General features: G+C 43.0%; 1 protein-coding gene across 4 annotated transcripts in view; it reads right to left on the bottom strand.

The window, feature by feature from the left end:
* Window positions 1-2,154: 2,154 nt before the first annotated feature.
* LOC141055106 (proprotein convertase subtilisin/kexin type 4-like) overlaps window positions 2,155-22,546 on the bottom strand; it is a 264,894-nt gene continuing 244,502 nt past the window's right edge. For all 4 annotated transcript variants that reach the window (XM_073552061.1, XM_073552062.1, XM_073552063.1 and 1 more), the window contains 2 exons: window positions 3,429-3,548; window positions 2,155-2,790 (listed from right to left, as the gene is read on the bottom strand). In XM_073552061.1, coding sequence (XP_073408162.1) covers window positions 2,264-2,790; window positions 3,429-3,548 — 647 coding nt within the window. In that variant the 3' untranslated portion in view covers window positions 2,155-2,263. The remainder of the gene's footprint in view (window positions 2,791-3,428; window positions 3,549-22,546) is intronic.

The raw sequence follows: 22,546 nt of genomic DNA, 5'->3' as shown, positions 1-22,546 counted from the left end.
CCAGCGCCACTTTATTGAACTCACTGTATATGCGAATTTGCAGTGTCTTAAGAAAAAATGGTGCCAGATAGCGCGTGTGCATACCGTGCTCAGTCGGGCACCATTTTATTGGAGTATTGTACTCCAAAATCAAAAGTGAACCTGTCACCAGAAATAACACTATTAACCTGCAGATATGCAGTTAATCTTAAGGCTAATAGTAGAGATGGGGAAACCCGAACAGTAAAGTTCAGCGTCCGTACCGAACACCTACTCTTCGGGCACAGACACCGAACACGGACTTCACTGTTCGGGAAACACCGCTTCTGATCGGCGATGAAATCATCCCCGCCAGTCAGAGAGCCACGGTTCCCATGCAGTCAAAAGACAGCGTCAGCTGTGATCGGAGGTATAAAGCTTACTTCCGGTCACTGGTGTCAGCGGATGGGACTACTGCTCCCATCATCAGACACCTGCTGCCGCTAATAACAGCAAGAGCAGGAGCGGCTAATGGGTGTATTCATTAGTTGGCTCCTATGCTATAAATAAAGAAAAACCTGCGCGGGTGCCCCTGTATTTTTGATAGCCAGCCAGGCAAAACTGACAGCTGGGGGGCTGCAACCCTCAGCTGTCAGCTTCAACAAGGCTGGTTATCAAGAATAGAGGTGTCCCCATGCTGTTTTTAAATTATTTAAATAAATAAATAATTACAAAAAAATGCCGTGGGGTCCCCCCCAGAGTGGGAACTGCGGCTCTCTGACCGGCGGGGATGATTTCACCGCCCATCAGAAGCAGTCATGCACATGTGGCAAACATTGGATGTTCGGGCCCCCCATTCAAGCGAATGGGGTCCGGGTTCAGGTACTGTTCTGGTACCCGAACTTTTTATAACCATTCAGCCGAATCCAAACATCTAGGTGTCCACCCATCTCGAGTTAATAGCATTATTATGGTGCCTGCACCCAGTTGAGTGCAGCCGGGAGAAAATTAACTTTATTATCGCTGCCAGCACTCTGTTTCAGTCATAGAGGTGGGGGCGGTGCCAGTTCGGTCACCGTTTTGAGTATACAGAGCGGCCGCTGTAACCACGCTCTGTCCCTGACAGACACTGGCTCTACATTGAGGCCGGCTGTCAGTCAGGTTCGGGGGCGCTGTTACAGCAGCGGTTCTGTATTCTCAGAGCAATGACAGAACCAGCGCTGCCTCTAGACCCATGACTGAAACCGAATGCTGCCGGGGAGAATAAAGTTCATTTTCTACCCGCTGCATCTGGCTGCGTGCAAGCGCCAGGCAGCGTAACACTGTTAACCTGCAGATTAACTGCCTATCAGTAGGTTAACAGCATTATTTCTGGTAACAGGTTCCCTTTAACATAGCACTAATATGTACCAATAAAAATGCTCAATACTTGGGCATAGAAAGAGTTCAACAACTAGTCCTCGTATATGCTCCCCTATCCTGGTATAATGCTACGCCATCCTGGTATACGTGCCCCCATCCTGGTCCCCCATGTTGTTATATGCTCACCCATTCTGGTCCACCATCCTATTCTATGCTCCCCCAGTGTGGTATATGCTCCCCCATCCAACCTATTATATGCTCCGGCATCCTGGTCCTCCATTCTGGTATATGCTCCCCCATCCATCCTATTATATGCTCCCTCATCCTCACACATTTTGGTATATGCTCCTCCACTCTGCCTGCACTGCTGTTGTTCCATAGAAAAAAAAACAAAAAAAAACACTCCTGCTCACCTTTCCACGTAGTCTGCGTTAAATATTTAAACAAAATGGTGCCCAAGTCAGCAAGTGCGCATACCGCACTGTCCGCCCCCATTTTGTTGAAGACACTGTGTGCAAACTTAGCTTCAATAAAATGGTGCTGGAGACAGCACGATGAGCAGACGCTGATGACTCCGATGGCACACTCATCTTCCAATCTCGCCGGAGATCATAGTAAAAGGTTAGCGCATATGCATACCGCTATCTCTGGCGTCACACTCCTCCTCCAGCCCCATCCTCCTCTCGATCTGGATGCATCCTTCTGACTCGGTCACACCATGCAGGCGCAGTCTATACTGGCTTCAGACATAAGGACGCATCCAGTGTTATATTATAGATATATTTTTATATTTAGATTACGACACACACAGTCAATGATTACAAAATATTTAGGTCTAGTAGTTAAAGCTTTATTTTATTTTAGACACTGAACTAAATCTCCGACTCAAAAATATTGGCAACGATCTAAAAGTACTGCGACGCATTTTTCTCTCTGAATGCTCTTATATGGTTGCCCCCTTCTCAGCACCTTGAGCAAAAGAGAGGAATCTTTGTTTTACATGTTTTTGAGTAGTAGTTGTTGTCTTTCCAATTTCATTTTTACTAAAGGTAGCGGAGAGGACATAAAAAAATTCATAACAGTCCATTGATGTTCTTCTCAGGAAGAGCAAGCAGAAGGAGGAAATAAAGAAGTACATAATCATAGCAAGCTCTATACCAATAACTGCCGATAAGGCAATTCCAGGGACCATCACGGAGTCAGCATTAGAATATAGCCTTGGAAAATTAATCTTTGAACAGGACCATTGTCGAATATCATGAGTAGAAAAAGGTGGACAAGAAGTGCAGTTATTAGCAGAATCACCTCTGCAAGTATAGCAGGAAGGGTGGCATTTGGCACATATACGAGTAGTTCTGGGGTTCCTGGCCTCTTTTTCCATTCTCTCCAATGAATGTACAGCCTTAAAGTATTTTGGTGGGCAATACGACATGCAGTAGTTTCCAAATGTATAAAATGGTGGCGCACACTCTAGGGCAAAACAAAAATTAATATTAATACTTCTGTCTTTTTATGTACTGTATTTTATGAAAAATTTATAGAGTCCCACAGGGACGCTCTTTGTTAGCAAGAATAACAACCGCTTAATAGAAATGGTCTGAAGCTGGGGCCACCCTCTTTGAGATCCATATTCTCCATCTTCATGAGAAAACCTCTGTGGACTTTTGCTCTTTTCTTAAGACCATTTAAGAGGTACATGTCAACATAACTAAGTCTACGGCTTCATGGTGACACAGGTCCCAGAATTGTGATTCTATATCACAATGGGCACAAAAAGTCAATTGGTTACGGTGAGACGTGCAAGCTGCAACTATACTTCAGCAAGTAAGCATTGTGATTCGGTGGCCCCAACACCCAATGGTAAAAGAACAATGTTGCAATATAGCCCTAGCTTAAATGTTTTGCATTTTGCCACTATATAATCCTAAAATATTTTTTCTGAAAAAAAAAAAATTAAAATGAATAAACAAAGGTAAATAAAATACAAAAATGACTAAACAAATCTGCTAACTTCAAAGAGCAAACTGCTTTATCTACCGCCTCTGCTCCCGGATATTTATGTGCATGCATCTTACAGTGCAATGGACAACAATAAATGTGTAACTTACCTTGACATACTCCATTGGAATCTCGGCTCAAACATTTTGTCATTACAGGACCTCGAATTTTTCTAGCCATCAAGTCTTCATTAGTCCCATAAAGAATAAGCACAATGCTGTACAAGAATCCTAGGAGACATACAAGCTAATAAGCTAATGTTTAGTTGGAGACAACATGTAATCAGAAAAAATTGTAAACATTAAATAAAATATATATTTTTTTTCTTTCCTGGCATTAAAAATTATGCAAAGGTATGTTGCGGACAAAAAAATCTAAACTCCCTGCCACTAGATTTCTTAGCATCAACAGTGAAGGTGGAGGAGACATTGAAGGTTCTATGTTTCATAAACTAAGTTTTTTGAGCGGATAAAATAAGTGACCTTACCATACTTCAGGCATTGTTCAAGTCATAGTAAATATTTAAATTTCCATGACTCTGTAGTGAAAGGGTATTCTCCCCACTCCCTTTCTCGCTGTTGCAGTACGAAACAAGAGCTAACCATCTAGCCGCCTTTATTTAAATTACATGGTTTAGCATATGAGAAATGCGTAAAACTGTGATGTATAGATGGGAGACAAAGAGAAGTGACCATCAATTAAAATGCACTCCGAGCTGACAGCCTCTTAGACAATAGAGTTATAAAAGTAGGAAATCGGATGTGGCCAACGTGATCCAGCCTAATTAACATGTAGGCAGCCATATATGAACTGAGAGGACTAAAGCGAATGCCTAATGCTTTTTAAAGATATCTATTGTTACCCAGGATAGGCATTTCTTCCATCAGTACAGCTTCAGCTACTCGTATGCCTCCAAAAGAAAATATGGAATATTGGAGTTTGTTTAAATCCTCAACTAGTGGCTCTTTACAAAGTGTGCACCAGGAGAGGCTCGGATTATTTAAACAGGGAGCACGTAAATGGAAATCTCAGAAGAAAAAGATGAATGACCCCACCTTAATCAATGGAAAAAAAAAGTCCAAAACCCAGAATGCCTTGGAGGTAATTAATCTCTCTACCCATGTCTTGACTAAGGGCTTAACAAGAAGTTTTGAGCTTGGGTTTAACCCCTTACCTACAAAGGACGTAATATTCCGTCCATGTGACCCTGGACCTAACTACCATGGACGGAATATTACGTCCCAGCGATCAGCGGCGCCCACGTGGTGAGCGCCGCTGATCGCGGCCGGGTGTCAGCTAATTATCATAGCTGACACCCGGCACAATGTGTCAGGGGCGGTCACGGACCGCCCCCGACACGTTAACCCCTTGCACACCGCGATCAAACGCGATCGCGGTGTACCGGGGGTTAAAGGGAAGCATCGGCAGGGAGGGGGCTCCCGCCATGCTTCCCTGAGCCCCCCACGGCAGCGCAATGTGCAGCGCTGCTGCGGAGGGCTCTTTCCCTACAGGCCCCCGGATCCAAGATGGCGACGGGGGCCTGCAGGGAGCTGACTTCCTCACTGCCCCTGCAAAGCGCAGGCATGAAGAAGTCTGCAGCAGTGCCTGTGACAGATCGCTGATCTGTCACAGTGATCTGTGATGTGACAGATCAGCGATCTGTCACAGGACAGTGATGTCCCACCTGGGACAAGGTAAGGCTGGTTTCACATTTGCGTTTTTTTGCGCTGGAAAAAAACGCATATGTGCGCATGCGTTTTTTCCCCTATATTTAACATGGGTGCGCATACCTGCGCGCTGGCATGCGCACGTATGCGATTTTCATGCGCTGCGTTTTTTTGGGGTGTGCGTTGGTATTTTCCAGACGCAGCATGTTGCATTTTTTGGCCCTGCAAAAAAGCGCATGCGCACATATGCGCACGTTTTGCGCTAAAAATGGCCATTATAGCCTATGGGTGCGCATATGTGCGCATTGGCATGCTTATGTATGCGTTTTTTTGCACAAGCGTTTTTTTTTTTTAACCATGGAATTTAGGGGTTTGGGTTAGAGTTAGGGTTAGTTAAAGGGGTTTAGGGTTAGGGTTAGGGTCAGGGTCAGGGTTAGGGTTGGGGTTAGGGTCAGGGTTAGGGTTAAGTATGGTTTGGTTAAGGGTTAGGGTCAGGGTTAGGGTTAAGTATGGTTTGGTTAAGGGTTAGGGTCAGGGTTAGTTAGGGTTTAGGGTTTGGGTTAGGGTTAAGTATGGTTTGGTTAAGGGTTAGGGTCAGGGTTAGGGTTAGTTAGGGTTAGGGTTAGTTAGGGTTAGGGTCAGGGTTAGTTAGGGTTTAGGGTTTGGGTTAGGGTTAAGTATGGTTTGGTTAAGGGTTAGGGTCAGGGTTAGGGTTAGTTAGGGTTAGGGTCAGGGTTAGGGTTAGTAAAGTCATGGTTTGGGTTAGTGTGAGGGGCCACCTAATGTTGGAAAAAAACGCAAACGCGGTAAAAACGCACTAAAAACGCATACAAACGCTGCGTTTTTTTCATGCATGCTCATAAAAATGCTTGAAAAAAACGCAGCAGTTGTATGCTTTTGTATGCGTTTTTTTAATGCGTTTTTTTGCGGGAAAAACGCGCTGCAAAAAAAAGCAAGTGTGAAACTAGCCTTATAAAGTAAAAAAAAAAAAAAAAGTGTTAAAAATAATTTTAAAAAAATCGCTAAATAAATTAGTAAAAAAAAAAAAAAAATATTCCCCAATAAATCCATTTTTTCAAAATAAAAAAAACGAAAAACAATAAAAGTACACATATTTGGTATCGCCGCGTCCGTAATGACCTGCCCTATAAAACTGTCCCATTAGTTAACCCCTTTAGCGAACCCCTTAAAAAATAAAAATAAAAAACGAAGCAAAAAATAATGATTTATTATAATACCACCGAACAAAAAGTGCAATAACGCGCGATCAAAAAGACGCATATAAATATCCATGGTACCGCTGAAAACGTCATCTTGTCCCGCAAAAAACGAGCCACCATACAGCATCATCCGCAAAAAAATAAAAAAGTTATAGCTCGCAGAATAAAGCGATACAAAAATAATTATTTTTTATATAAAATTGTTTTCATTGCAAAAAACCGACAAAACATAAAAAAACGACCTAAATGAGGTATCGCTGTAACCGTACTGACCCGAAGAATAAAAACGCTTTATCAATTTTACCGCACGCGGAACGGTGTAAACGCACCCCCCAAAAGAAATTCATGAAACGCTGGTTTTTGTTCATTCTGCGTCCCAAAAATCGGAATAAAAAGCGATCAAAAAATGTCACGTGCCCGAAAATGGTACCAATAAAAACGTTAACTCGTCCCGCAAAAAATAAGACCTCACATGACTCGGTGGGTCAAAATACGGAAAAATTATAGCTCACAATATGTGGTGATGCAAAAAATATTTTTACAATAAAAAGCGTCTTTTAGCGTGCGACAGCTGCCAAAAATAAAAACCGCCATAAATAGTAAATCAAACCCCCCGATATCACCCCCTTAGTTAGGGAAAAATAATAAAACTAAAAGAAAATGTATTTATTTCCATTTTCCCGCTAGGGTTAGGGTTAGGGAAGGGCTAGGGTTAGGGCTCAGATTAGGGTTAGGGGTGTGTTGAGGTTAGTTGGAGTTATAATTGGGGGGTTTCCACTGTTTGGGCACATCAGGTGCTCTCCAAAGGCAACATGGCGTCTTTTCTCAATTCCAGCCAATTCTGCGTTGAAAAAGTCAAATGGTGCTCCTTCCCTTCCAAGCTCTGCCATGCGCCCAAACAGTGTTTTACCCCCACATGTAGGGTATCAGCCTACTCAGGACAAATTACAAAACAACTTTTGGGGTCCAATTTCTCCTGTTACCCTTAGGAAAATAAAAAATTGGGGGCAAAAATATAATTTTGCGGAAAAAAATGTTTTTTTTATTTTCACGCCCAGGCGTTATAAACTTCTGTGAAGCACTTGGGGGGTTAAAAGTGCTCTCCACACATCTAGATAAGCTCCGTGGGGGGTCTAGTTTCCAAAATGGGGTCACTTGTGGGGAGTTTCAATAGTTTAGGTACATCAGGGGCTCTCCAAACGCACATGACACCCGCAGACCAATCCATCAAAGTCTGCATTCCAAAACGTCACTACTTCCCTTCCGATCCCCGACGTGTGCCCATACAGTAGTTTTCTCCCACATATGAGGTATCAGCGTACTCAGGACAAATTGGACAACAACTTTTGGGGTCCAATTTCTCCTGTTAACCTTGAGAAAATAAAAAAAATGGGGACTAAAAGATGATGTTTGTTGAAAAAATACGATATTTTTATTTTCACGCCCAGTCGTTATAAACTTCTGTGAAGCACTGGGGGGTTCAAAGTGCTCACCACACATCTAGATAAGTTCATTAGGGGGTCTAGTTTCCAAAATGGGGTCACTTGTGGGGAGTTTCCACTGTTTAGGTACATCAGGGGCACTCCAAAAGCAACATGACACCCGCTGACCATGCCATTAAAGTCTGCATTCCAAAACGTCACTACTTCCCTTCCGAGCCCTGATGTGTGCCCATACAGTAGTTTTCTCCCACATATGAGGTATCAGCGTACTCAGGACAAATTGGACAACAACTTTTGGGGTCCAATTTCTCCTGTTACCCTTGGGAAAATAAAAAAATTGGGGACTAATTGATCATGTTTGTGGAAAAAATACGATTTTTTTATTTTCATGCCTGGGCATTATAAACTTCTGTGAAGCCCTTGGGGGTTCAAAGTGCTCACCACACATCTAGATAAGTTCCTCAGGGGGTCTAGTTTCCAAAATGGGATCATTTGTGGGGGGTTTCCACTGTTTAGGTACATTAGGGGCTCTCCAAAGGCAACATGACACCCACAGACCATTCCATCAAAGTCTGCATTCCAAAACGTCACTACTTCCCTTCCGAGCCCCGACGTGTCCCCATACAGTAGTTTTCTCCCACATATGGGGTGTCAGCGTACTCAGGACAAATTGGACAACAACTTTTGGGGTCCAATTTCTCCTGTTACCCTTGGGAAAATAAAAAAATGGGGACTAAAAGATGATGTTTGTGGAAAAAATACGATTTTTTTATTTTCACGCCCGGACGTTATAAACTTCAGTGAAGCACTGGGGGGTTCAAAGTGCTCACCACACATCTAGATAAGTTCCTTGGGGGGTCTAGTTTCCAAAATGGTGTCATTTGTGGGGGGTTTCTACTGTTTTGGTACATCAGGGGCTTTCCTAACGCGACATGGTGTCCGATCTCAATTCCAGCCAAAAACGTCAAATGGCGCTGCTTCCCTTCCGAGCTCTGCCATGCGCCCAAATAGTGGTTTACACCCACATGTGGGGTATCAGCGTACTCAGGATAAATTGCACAATATCTTTTAGGGTCCTGTTACTTTTGGAAAAATAAGAATTGAGGGTGAAAAGATCATTTTTGTGGAAAAAATATGATTTTTTAATTGTACCGCTGTACGTTATAAACTTCTGTGAAGCCCTTGAGGGTTCAAAGTTCTCACCACATATCTAGATAAGTTCCTTGGGGGGGTCTAGTTTCTTAAATGGGGTCTCTTGGGGGGTTTCCACTGTTTAGGTACATCAGGGGCTCTCCAAACGCGACATGGCGTCCGATCTGAATTCCAGCCAATTTTGCATTGAAAAAGTCAAATGGCGCTCCTTCCCTACTGAGGTCTGCCATGCGCCGAAACAGTGGTTCCCCCCCACATATCAGGTATCAGCGTACTCAGGACAAATTGCACAATAACTTTTGCAGTCCAATTTCTCCTGTTACCCTTGGTAAAATAAAGAAAATTGAACCTGAAGTATTTTTTTTGTGAAAAAAAGTTAAATGTTCATTTTTTTTTAATATTCAAAAAATTCCTGTGACGCACCTAAAGGGTTAATAAACTTCTTGAATGTGGTTTTAAGCACCTTAAGGGGTGCAGTTTTTAGAATGGTGTCACTTTTGGGTATTTTCTATCATATAGACCCCTCAAAGTGGCTTCAAATGTGAAGTGGTCCCTAAAAATAAAATGGTGTTGCAAAAATGAGAAATCGCTGGTCAATTTTTAACCCTTATAACTTCCTAACAAAAAAAAATTTTGGTTCCAAAATTGTGCTGATGTAAAGTAAACATGTGGGAAATGTTATGTATTAAGTTTTTTGTGTGCCGTATCGCTGTGATTTAAGGGCTTAAAAATTCAAAGTTGGAAAATTGCGAAATTTTCAAAATTTTCGCCAAATTTCCGTTTTTTTTCACAAATAAACGCAAGTTATTTGAATGCAATTTTACCACTGACATGAAGTACAATATGTCACGAGAAAACAATGTCAGAATCACCGGGATCCATGGAAGCGTTCCAGAGTTATGACCTCATAAATGTACAGTGGTCAAAATTGTAAAAATTGGCCCGGGAGTTAACGTGCAAACCACCCTTGGTAGTGAAGGGGTTAACCTTTGATCCGACTAACAATTTTAATTTCTTCTCAGCTATGAAAGACATTCAGCTCTTTCTAAGGAAGGTTCTTTTACGGAAGCTTCACGCAAAACCCTCTGACAATACTATCTTTAATACTGTGGCGGAACAGGAGGCCCTCTCTATTTTGGAGGAACTGGAAAGAGAGAACGCCAACAGTAGATCAGGTATCTTTCCTACTTCTGTTGTTCCAAGATCCACCACATTCCCCCCCCTTCTCTTTGTGTCCGGCAATTGAAATATTTAACAAACTAGTCCTTGATGATTTAAAAAGAATTTCCGATACACATAAAATGGATAATTTGTGGCGGGCACACCGAGCAGCTCTGACAGAGCCGAGATCCATGAAAGACGTGGTCATTAAACTAGCAGATAAGGGGGGAATGTGGTCATCTGGTCAAGATATAAGTATGAAAAAGAGGCTTTACACCAATTGAGGGATCGGGAATCTTATTCAACTTTCCAACATAACCCGACCAATAATTTCTCTGGAATTATCTTTGAGATTCTAGATAGAGCCTACACACAGGGGATAATACCCAAGAAGATTTTTGAGGGACTACATGTTAAAAATCCAGTGGTCCCAACCTATCTGCTGCCAAAGATCCACAGGGATGCAACTGATATCCTGGGACGTCCGATTGTCTCTGGCATAGGAGGGCTTTGTGATCCCATATGCAAATTCATTGAATATTATTTAAACCTTTTAGTGAAGACCCTGCCCTCTTATGTCAGAGACACTATGGACGTCCTTAGGAGGTTGGATGGCCTTCACCTTGAACCTGACATGTTTTTTGCAACGATGGATGTTGAGTCCCTATATACGAGCATTGGGCATGCTGATGGATTGGCGGCTGTGGCGTTCTTCCTGGGCATGAGTAGTTTAGATCCAGCGCTACGTTCCCTGATCCTGGAACTATTAGAGTTCATCTTAACTCACAACTGCTTTACATTTAAGATCGGTTTTACTTACAATGCTGGGGCACTGCAATGGGAGCGGCGTGCGCACCATCCTACACTAATCTCTTTCTCGGACATTGGGAACGTGAGGTTTTTGGGTATGGCATGGGTGCCTCGTCCCATGCGCAGTGCTGGTACAGATATATTGATAATGTGTTTATCATTTGGCAGGGGACCGAGCCTGGCTTCCTTAACTTCATCCGTGATCTTAATCATAACAACCAGAACATTAAATTGACATATAAAATTGCAGCGAGCGAGATTGATTATCTAGACATGAAAATTAGGTCATGTGCGGATGGGACCATCCAAATTGATGTGTTTCGCAAGGAAACATCAGTTAATTTGTTGCTTCATGCTACATCCACACATACCTCCTCAACAATTCTTGCTGTCCCCATTGGCCAATTTTTAAGAATGAAGAGTATATGTTCCACGGAAGCGGTGTTTGAAAGCCAGGCCCGGGACCTTAAGCTCCGTTTTCAGGATCTTGGATATAGTATGAGAAATATATATATATATAAAAAAAAAAAGGATATGTTCGTGCCAGGGGAACCCCGCGCCACCAGCTCCTTGGTTGGACTCATGCTTGGCCCTCTGGGGACTCTCCACTTAGGTGCATTATGACATACAACAGCCAATGCAGCAAAATATGTCAAATCATGGAAAAACACTGGTCGATCTTGTCATCTGATACAACACTTAAACGTGTTTTATCTGATCGACCACTTTTAACAGCAAGACGGGGCCGTAACCTCAGGGATTTGTTGGTGAGGAGTCTCTATGTTGCCACGCCACCAAATCCATTTGGGGCCAATCCTCCCAAATGGGGTTGCTATCCTTGTGGATCGTGTATCCATTTACGTCGGCAGATGTAAGTAGGGACTACCAGATAACATGTTATATCTCCTGCAGTACTAGTTTTGTGGTCCATTATGCAGTGTGTACATGCAATTTAATTTATGTAGGCCTCACTTCCCGTGAACTCCGTATCAGAGTAAGGGAACATGTCAGAGACATCAGAGCCGCCAAGGACGCTCCTGATGTCTCTGACCTTAAGACTTTCCCGCGACACTTTAGGCCGTGCCATAACTGTGACCCGGATGCACTATATATCTAATATATAAAAGCTCAATGTGTGTATGTATGTATGTATGTATGTATGTATGTATGTATGTATATATGTATGTATGTATGTATGTGTGTGTGTGTGTGTGTGTCCGGTATTGGCATCCGCACCGTTGCAGCTACAGCCACAAAATTTGGCACAGTCACACATCTGGACCCCGAGAGCGAAATAGGCTATGTTGTGAGGTGAAATTTTAACCCCGCGCGTTCCAATTCACCAAAATTTTGCCCCTATCTACATATACTGGGGAAAAAGTGTGTGCGTAACAAGCCCCGCCCCTTATTATGATGTCATAATGGTTGACTATGGGATGTGTGATGGGTATATGGGCACTGGACTATGGCATGGAGGATATGTAAGACGGGTATATGGGCACGGGACTATGGGATGGCGGACATGTATGATGGGTATATGGGCACGGGACTATGGGATGGAGGATATGTATGATGGGTATATGGGCATGGGACTATGAGATGAAGGATGTGTGATGGGTATATGGGCACTCGACTATGGGATGGCGAATATGTATGATGGGTATATGGGCATGGGACTATGGGATGGAGAATATGTATGATGGGTATATGGGCATCGGACTATGGGATGGAAGATGTGTGATGGGTATATATCCATTATGACATCATCATCACCATGGCAACTGTTATGACATAACCGTCACCACTGCAACCTGTTAAGACATCGTCACCATGGCAACCATTATGACATCATAATGAGGGACGGGGCTTGAATACGCACACACTTTTTCCCCAATATGTACATAGGGGCAAAATTGTCTGGTGAATTGGAAGGCGCGGGGTTAAAATTTCGTCTCACAATATAGCCTATGATGCTCTCGGGGTCCAGACATGTGACTGTGCCAAATTTTGTGGCTGTAGCTGCGACGGTGCGGATGCCAATCCCGGACATACACACACATTGAGCTTTATATATTAGACTAGCTGAAGAGCCCAGCGCTGCCCGGGCATAGTAACAAACTGTGGTTAGTTATAACAAATTATAATGATCCTCCATCCCATAGTCCCGTGCCCATATACCCATCATACATATCCACGATCCCATAGGCCCGTGCCCATATACCCATCATACATATCCTCCATCCCATAGTTGAGTGCCCATATACACATCACACATCCTCCATCCCATAGTCCCATGCCCATATACCCATCATACATATTCGCCATCCCATAGTCGAGTGCCCATATACCCATCACACATCCTTCATCTCATAGTCCCATGCCCATATACCCATCATACATGCTTCATCTCATAGTCCCATGCCCATATACCCATCATACATATCATCCATCCCATAGTCCCGTGCCCATATACCCGTCATACATATCCTCCATCCCATAGTCCAGTGCCCATATACCCATCACGCATCCTCCATCCTATAGTCCCGTGCCCATATACCCATCATACATATCCTCCATACCATAGTCCAGTGCCCATATACCCATCACACATCCTCCATCTCATAGTCAACCATTATGACATCATAAAGAGCGGCGGGGCTTGCAACCTATGATGACATCAGCGTCGCCATGGCAACCATTGTGACATCATAACGAGGGGCGGGGCTTGACGAGCACACACTTTTTCCCCAGTATGTAGATAGGGGCAAAATTGTTTGGTGAATTGGAACGCGCTGGGTTAAAATTTCGCCTCACAACATAGCTTAGGACACACTCGGGGTCCAGACGTGTGACTGTGCCAAATTTTGTGGCTGTAGCTGCGACGGTGCGGATGCCTATCTCGGACATACACACACATACACATACATACACACTTTGAGCTTTATATATTAGACTAGCTGAAGAGCCCGGCACTGCCCGGGCATAGTAACTAACTGTGGTTAGCTATAACAAATTATAATTATCCTCTATCCCATAGTCCCGTGCCCATATACCCATCATACATATCCACCATCCCATAGGCCCGTGCCCATATACCCATCAAACATATCCTCCATCCCATAGGCCCGTGCCCATATACCCATCATACATATCCGCCATCCCATAGTCCAGTGCCCATATACCCATCACACATCCTCCATCCCATAGTCCCATGCCCAAATACCCATCATACATATTCGCCATCCCATAGTCGAGTGCCCATATACCCATCACACATCCTTCATCTCATAGTCCAATGCCCATATACCCATCATACATATCCTCCATCCCATAGTCCCATGCCCATATACCCGTCATACATATCCTCCATCCCATAGTCCCGTGCCCATATACCCGTCACACATCCTCCATCCCATAGTCCCGTGCCCATATACCCGTCATACATATCCTCCATCCCACAGTTCAGTGCCCATATACCCATCACACATCCTCCATTCCATAGTCAACCATTATGACATCATAATGAGCGGCGGGGCTTGCAACCTATGATGACATCAGCGTCGCCATGGCAACCATTGTGACATCATAATGAAGGGCGGGGCTTGATACGCAAACACTGTTTCCCCATTATGTAGATAGGAGCATTATGACATCATAATGAGGGGCGTGGCTTGACACGCACACACTTTTTCCCCAGTATGTAGATAGGGGCAAAATTGTTTGGTGAATTGGAATGCGCGGGGTTAAAATTTCGCCTCACAACATAGCTTAGGACGCTCTCGGGGTCCAGACGTGTGACTGTGCCAAATTTTGTGGCTGTAGCTGCGACGGTGCGGATGCCTATCCCGGACATACACACACACATACACACTTTGAGCTTTATATATTAGACTAGCTGAAGAGCCCGGCGCTGCCCGGGCGTAGTAACTAACTGTGGTTAGTTATAACAAATTATAATTATCCACCATCCCATAGGCCCGTGCCCATATACCCATCATACATATCCTCCATCCCATAGTCCCGTGCCCATATATCCATCATACATATCCGCCATCCCATAGTCCCATGCCCATATACCCATCATACATATTCACCATCCCATAGTCGAGTGCCCATATACCCATCACACATCCTTCATCTCATAGTCCCATGCCCATATACCCATCATACATATCCGCCATCCCATAGTCCCATGCCCATATACCCATCATACATATCCGCCATCCCATAGTCCCGTGCCCATATACCCGTCATACATATCCTCCATCCCATAGTCCAGTGCCCATATACCAGTCATACATATCCTCCATCCCATAGTCCAGTGCCCATATACATATCCTCCAGACCATAGTCCCGTGCCCATATACCCGTCATACATATCCTCCATCCCATAGTCCAGTGCCCATATCACACATCCTCCATCCCATAGTCCAGTGCCCATATACCCATCACACATCCTCCATCCCATGGTCAACCATTATGACATCATAATGAGCGGCGGCAGGGCTTGCAACCTATGACGACATCAGCGTCGCCATGGCAACCATTGTGACATCATAATGAGGGGCGGGGCTTGACGCGCACACACTGCTTCCCCAGTATGCAAATAGGGGCATTGTGACATCACAATGAGGGGCGGGGCTTGACGCGCACACACTTTTTCCCCCAGTATGTAGATAGGGGCAAAATTGTTTGGTGAATTGGAACGCGCAGGGTTAAAATTTCGCCTCACAACATAGCTTAGGACGCTCTCGGGGTCCAGACGTGTGACTGTGCCAAATTTTGTGGCTGTAGCTGCAACGGTGCGGATGCCTATCCCCGACATACACACACACATACATACACACTTTGAGCTTTATATATTAGATTGCATGACATTTAACCTCCTAGACGTAGAACAATATTAAGTTGAAGTATTGTGCAAACTAGATGTGTGCGCCAACTCTTGTGGTTTTTAGCTAGTTTCCCTTATCTAGTTAAAAACCAACGTGTCATTGCTTGCTTTTTTTTTTGGTATTGTAGATAACAGAATACTTGTGGTCAAGCTATATGACCTGTCATATGTGCAGTTACAGGTTAGATTCCTTGTTGCAACCTTTAGTTCGTATAATGTCTGGTTTCATCAAGGACACCAAGGATGTGCTTGATGTTCTAACCCAGAAAAAGTGGTCATGTGAATATTCTTGGGTGAGTTTGCAAAACAGAAGCCGCAGAGACACCATCACATGTTTCTCAACGCAAGCAATGACCAGCCAGGTCTTTCCCCGGGAAGGAACAACCACGGGAAGGGCAGTCTCCAATGAAGGAAACCACCTATGCCAAAACATGGTATCCATCCACAGACAGCTGTTTCGGGGTATTGCCCCTCATCAGTGTCGAGTAGGAAACTGGCTGGTCATTGCTTGCGTTGTGAAACATGTGGTAGTGTCTACGCGGCTTCTGTTTTGCATATTTCCCATAAGGGATGGGGGCAGTGCTCTAGAATCACTGCGTTGAGAAACACGTGATGGTGTCTTCGCAGTGTTGGATGTTGATCTCCATGAGTTCATTCATCCTCATTTTCACATTCTTGGGTGAGTTGTGACGTCACAGCCCTTTACACAAATATACCACATAAGATTGCTTTGCAGGCTCTTGAATTCTATCTCAAGAAGCATAGTAATTTTTCTTTGAATTTGATTAATTTTATGTTGCAGGTCACCTCAGATTTGTTAACTCATAATTTTTTTTCTTTTGATCATCAGTGTTATTTACAATGTGAAGGCGTGGCGATGGGTGCCAAATTTTCGCCTTCATTGGCCAAATTGGTCATGGCCTTTTGGGAGCACCAATTTTTGTTTTCATCTTCTAATGTGTTTGCGCCTCACATTGTCTGGTATGGCAGATACATCGACGATACCCTGTTAATTTGGAGGGGCAATGCGTCTGCCATACCGGACTTTGTGGATTATATTAAAACAAATGATTATGATCTAAAATTCACATATGTTTGTGATAGACATGAAATTTCTTTTTTGGATTTATTTTTACAGGGCATTCCGGGTCAACTTATTTCCACATGTACATACTCCAAACCGATAGCAGGGAATATCATCCTGCATGCTAGTAGTGGTCACCCTAGACATACGGTGAAATCTATCCCTGTTGGTGAGCTTACAAGAATAAAAAGGAATTGTAATAATAATGGAAATTTGAATCATGAATTAAAAAAATCTTGTAATAAATTGAAAAACAGAAACTATCCCAACTGGATGCTAAATAGAGCTCTTGATTTGGTGTCAGTTGATAGTTCTGAATTGGTGTGTAATAACAAGAAAAAATCTATTATGTCTAATAATCCCTTTGTATGTTTTCAGTATAGTTCTCAGTTTAATGAGATAAAAGGAATTATAAATAAATTTATACCACTATTATTTGAGAATCCTATACTAGCAACGGTTTTAAAACAGGGATGTAAAGTGGTAGTGAGAAGAGCCCCCACTTTGGGCAATATTTTATCGCCCAGTTTATTTTCATCAAGGAAAAATAGGGACAATTAGTTAAGTAGCAAAGGTAATTACAAATGTGGAGGTACTAATTGAACGACTTGCAGACATATGGTGAAAACAAAGAATTTTGGTTATCATGATACCATTTTTTTCAAAATAAATGATTTTATTAACTGTAATTTGAATGATGTGGTATACAAGATTGAGTGCACTTTATGCAAAAAATCTTATGTGGGGTGCACATCTAGAAAATTGAAGACGTGGATAGCGGAACATTTATATGATGTGATTAATGTGACAGATGGGGTCCGCAACATATCCTCCGCTACCAGGCATTTTATTAATTCCCATTCACGGAATATTGCTTCTTTTCAGGTAACAGGTGTAGAAAAAATTAAGAAATCTCCCAGAGGCGGCGATATTAGGAGAACATTACTCACGCGTGAAGCATTCTGGATTTTTAATTTGGGAACCAGATTTCCGTACGGATTGAACAAAAAGAATGAGATCATGTTTCACTACTAAATAATCAGAGCATTTGTATATGATTAATGTTTTTTACATGTGTGTGTTTTTTGTTTATGATTTTTTATATACTTCTCTGCGGAAAATAGGGATTTTTGTGTACTCACCGTAAAATCCTTTTCTCCGAGCCATTCATTAGGGGAGACAGAGACAGTGGGTGTTATGCTGCTTGCCACTAGGAGGACACTAAGTAAACCAGAAAAAATGTTAACTCCTTCCCTGCAGTGTACACCCTCTTGCTGGATGAGATATCTCCAGTTCGGTGAAAAAAGCAGTAGGAGCTTAAACAGTCAACAATAACCATAACTATGTCAAAACCTAAGAATGCTACAAATGAGCCAGTAGGCTAAACAGGGCGGGTGCTGTGTCCCCCAATGAATGGCTCAGAGAAAAGGATTTTACTGTGAGTACACAAAAATCCCTATTTCTCCCATGCCACATTGGGAGACACAGAGACAGTGGGATGTCCTAAAGCATACATCTGCTAATACCCCATGTACCACTGAGTCAACACTGAGGTATTGAAGATTGCAGGATGCGTCTACCGAGAGCTGCATCCGCAGAGGCCTGAGAATGAATTTGGTAATGTTTTGTAAAAGTATGCAGACTGGACCAAGTCGCAGCCTTGCAGACCTGTTCTGCCGAGGCCTGGTGCCGAGTAGCCTAAGAGGCACCCACTGACCGGGTAGAGTGCGCCTTAATCCCCGCTGGGACAGGTGCGCTCCTGACACGGTAGGATTCCTGAATTGCTAAGCGAATCCACCTAGCTAGCGTTGCTTTTGAAGCGGCTAGACCCTTCCTATGCCCCTCTGGAAGTATGAACAGGGCATCTGACTTGCGGAAGGGAGCCATCCGCGATCTGTACCATCTCAGCGCCCTAACCACATCCAGGGTGTGGAGGTCCTTTTCAATGCAATGGACTGGCGCCGGACAAAAGGAAGGCAAAATAATTTCCTCGTTGAGATGGAAAGAGGAGACGACCTTAGAATCATAGAATCGTAGAGTTGGAAGGGACCTCCTGGGCCATCTGGTCCAACCCCCTGCTCAAAGCAGGATTCGCTAAATCATCCCAGTTAGATGTCTGTCCAGCCTCTGTTTGAAGACTTCCATTGAAGGAGAACTCACCACTTCTCGTGGCAGCCTGTTCCACTCATTGATCACTCTAACTGTCAAAAAGTTTTTTCTAATATCTAATCTGTGTCTCCTCCCATTCAGCTTCATCCCATTGCTTCTAGTCTTTCCTTGTGCAAATGAGAATAAAGTTGATCCTTCTACAATGTGACAGCCCTTTAGATATTTGTAGACAGCTATTAAGTCTCCTCTCAGTCTTCTCTTTTGCAAACTAAACATTCCCAAATCCTGCAACCTTTCCTCATAAGACAGGGTTTGCAGACCGGTCACCATTCTGGTCGCTCTTTTCTGAACTTGCTCCAGTTTGTTGATGTCTTTTTTAAAATGTGGTGCCCAAAATTGGACACAATATTCCAGATGAGGTCTGACCAAAGAGGAGTAGAGGGAAATAATTACTTCACGTGATCTAGACTGTATGCTTCTGTTAATACATCCTAGAATTGCATTTGCCTTTTTTGCTGCTGCATCACACTGTTGACTCATATTCAGTCTGTGATCTATTAGTATACCCAAGTCTTTTTCACATGTGCTGTCACTTAGCCCTATTCCTCCCATTCTATATATGCTTTTTTCATTTTTATTGCCCAGATGTAGTACTTTGCATTTCTCCCTGTTAAAAACCATTCTGTTAGTTGCTGCCCACTTCTCCAGTTTATTTAAATCTTTTTGAATCCTCTCTCTCTCTTCTCTAGTATTAGCTATCCCTCCTAGCTTTGTGTCATCAGCAAATTTAATCAGTTTACCCTCAATTCCTTCATCTAAATCGTTGATAAAGATGTTGAACAATACAGGGCCCAGGACAGAGCCCTGTGGTACCCCACTTGAGACATTCTTCCAACTGGATGTGCAGCCATTTACGACCACTCTTTGGGTCCGATCACTAAGCCAGTTATGAATCCACCTAACAGTTGCCTTGTCCATTCCATACTTAGTCATTTTTTCAATAAGGATTGTATGAGAGACTTTGTCAAATGCTTTGCTGAAGTCAAGATATACTATATCTACAGCATTTCCTTGATCCACCCAATCAGTAATACCATCATAGAAGGAAATTAAATTAGTCTGACATGACTTATTAGTTACAAACCCATGCTGACTCTGTTTAATCACTTCATTCTTATCCAGGTATTGACATACATGTTGTTTAATAATTTGTTCAAAGATCTTTCCTGGTATAGAAGTCAGACTCACCGGCCTATAGTTGCCTGGGTCCACCTTCTTCCCCTTTTTGAAGATAGGAACAACATTTGCTCTTCTCCAGTCTTCTGGCACTTCTCCTGTTCTCCAAGAATTTTCAAAGATTGTGGAGAGGGGTTCAAAAATTTCTTCTGCTATCTCCTTCAGTACTCTGGGGTGTAATTCATCTGGACCTGGAGACTTGAATACATTTAGGTTAGCTAAGTGTTTCCTCACTATCTTTCTGTTTATAGATATCCTGGATTCTTCTATTCCCTTAATAGGACAGTGAATAACAGTTGATGTTAGATTTCCTTTCAGAGAGAAAACAGATGCAAAATAGGAATTTAAAAGTTCAGCCTTCTCAACATCCTGTCTTACCATTTCATCATTTTCATCCTGTAAAAATCCTATAGCATCTTTGACTTTTCTTTTACTTTTGACATATCCCCAAAATCCTTTATTATTGCTTTTGACATCTCTTGCAAGCCTCAATTCATTTTCAGCTTTAGATAATCTGATTTGTGCCTTGCAGGTTCTGCAGACAGCATTATATTCTTCTTTAGATATGCCTCCTTCTTTCCATTTTATAAACATTTTTTGCTTCCTTTTTAGCATGTGCTTAAGTTCTGTGTTCATCCATCCTGGTTTCCTTAAATGCTTCCTATTCTTCCCTCTTTTCGGAATTGTTAACAACTGTGCTTTGAGAATTTCATTTTTCAAGATTTCCCATCCTTCCTGGACATTTTTGTCTTTAAGGATATCCAGCCATTGGATCCCTCCAATTCTCTTTCTGAATCCCTTAAAATCTGCCTTTCTGAAATCTAACCTTGACGTCTGAGTCTTCACAGGTCTTCCGCCTCTAGTTATCCAAAATTCTAAAATAGCATGGTCGCTACCTCCTAGGGTCCCAGCCACTTTTACCTCCTCAACCATTTCCTCCCTGTTTATAAGGATTAGATCCAAGGTAGCAGTTCCCCTTGTTTTCTCCTTTACCTTTTGGAAGATAAAGTTGTCAGCAAGAGAGGATAAGAATTTCCTTGACCTGTTAGTTTTGCCTGAGAGAGATTCCCAACAAATGTCTGGATAGTTGAAATCTCCCATGACAACTATGTCATATTTTTTGGAGAACTTGGCCATTTGATGCATAAAGAGTTCATCCATATCTTCAGCTTGCACAGGCGGCCTGTAGTAATGCCTACAATGGTGTCCTTTCCATTGTTCTGTCCTTGTATTCTTACCCAAACAGTTTCCACAGAACTCCCAGTCTCTGAAGCTTCAATCTCTGTGCAGATATACGCATTTCTAACATACAATGCGACACCCCCTCCTCGTTTATCAAGTCTGTTTCTTGCAAATAAGTTGTATCCTTCTAGTCTTGTATTCCAATCATGTGTATTGTCCCACCAAGTTTCAGTGATTCCAATGACATCATATTTCTTTTCCTGTGTTAGTAGTTCCAATTCTCCTTGTTTGTTGCCCATGCTTTGTGCATTAGTATAGAAACATTTTAGTTTGTGATTGGTTTCTCTTTCTCCAATATTTTTTTTAATTAGATTCTTTTGTCTTTGTTCTTCCTTTCCACTTCTAATAGCAGAGTTCTCAGTAGCATTTGTCAGGTGTATGGCTTTTTCTGGTCTTTTGCTTCCCTTCCCATGTTGTTCTAGTTTAAAGCTCTCCTTACAAGTGTAGCAAGGCGACTTCCAAATACCTGCTTTCCAGCCTTCGTAAGGTGCACCCCATCTCTAGCAAGTAGTCCATCGTATAAGTAGTTCACTCCGTGATCCAGAAATCCAAATCGTTGCTGACGGCACCATCGACGTAGCCAGTTGTTCACCTGCAGAATCTTATTCCACCTCCTTGTTCCATGGCCATCCACTGGGAGGATGGAAGAGAAGACCACCTGCGCTCCCAGTTCTTTCACTTTCTTGCCTAAGTCTTCAAAGTCTCTGCAGATGGTTTCCAGGTCGTTTCTTGCGGTGTCATTTGTCCCCACATGTAGTAGCAGGAATGGGTAGTCATCTGTAGGTCTGAAGAGTCCTGATATCCTGTCAGACACATCTTTAATTTTTGCACCTGGAAGACAGCACATTTCTCTTGAAGTTATATCCGGTCTGCAGATAGCGGCCTCTGTTCCTCTCAACAGGGAATCCCCCATTACCACCACTCTCCGTTTCTTCTTCACAACATTTTTCTTTCTCCATCCAGGAGGACTCTGAAGGCGTACAAGGTTGCTGTTTGTTGGCAAAGTCTTATCCTGATGTATTTCTTCATCGTTTTCCTGCGTGAGAGCCTGGTACTGGTTTCCTTGGGCAGGAAGGACGGGGACGTCCTGAGAACTACCTTGTCCTGATGAAAATTCAGGAACGGAGACCGGCAGGACAGGGCTGCCTATTCCGAAACTTGTCTGATTGACGTAATTGCCACTAGAAAGACCACTTTACAAGAAAGGACGG

This window comes from Dendrobates tinctorius, unplaced genomic scaffold (assembly GCF_039654945.1).
Source record: "Dendrobates tinctorius isolate UK_male_01 unplaced genomic scaffold, ASM3965494v1 ptg000184l, whole genome shotgun sequence".
NCBI lineage: Eukaryota > Metazoa > Chordata > Amphibia > Anura > Dendrobatidae > Dendrobates > Dendrobates tinctorius.
This window is presented reverse-complemented; position numbering and strand designations above follow the sequence as displayed.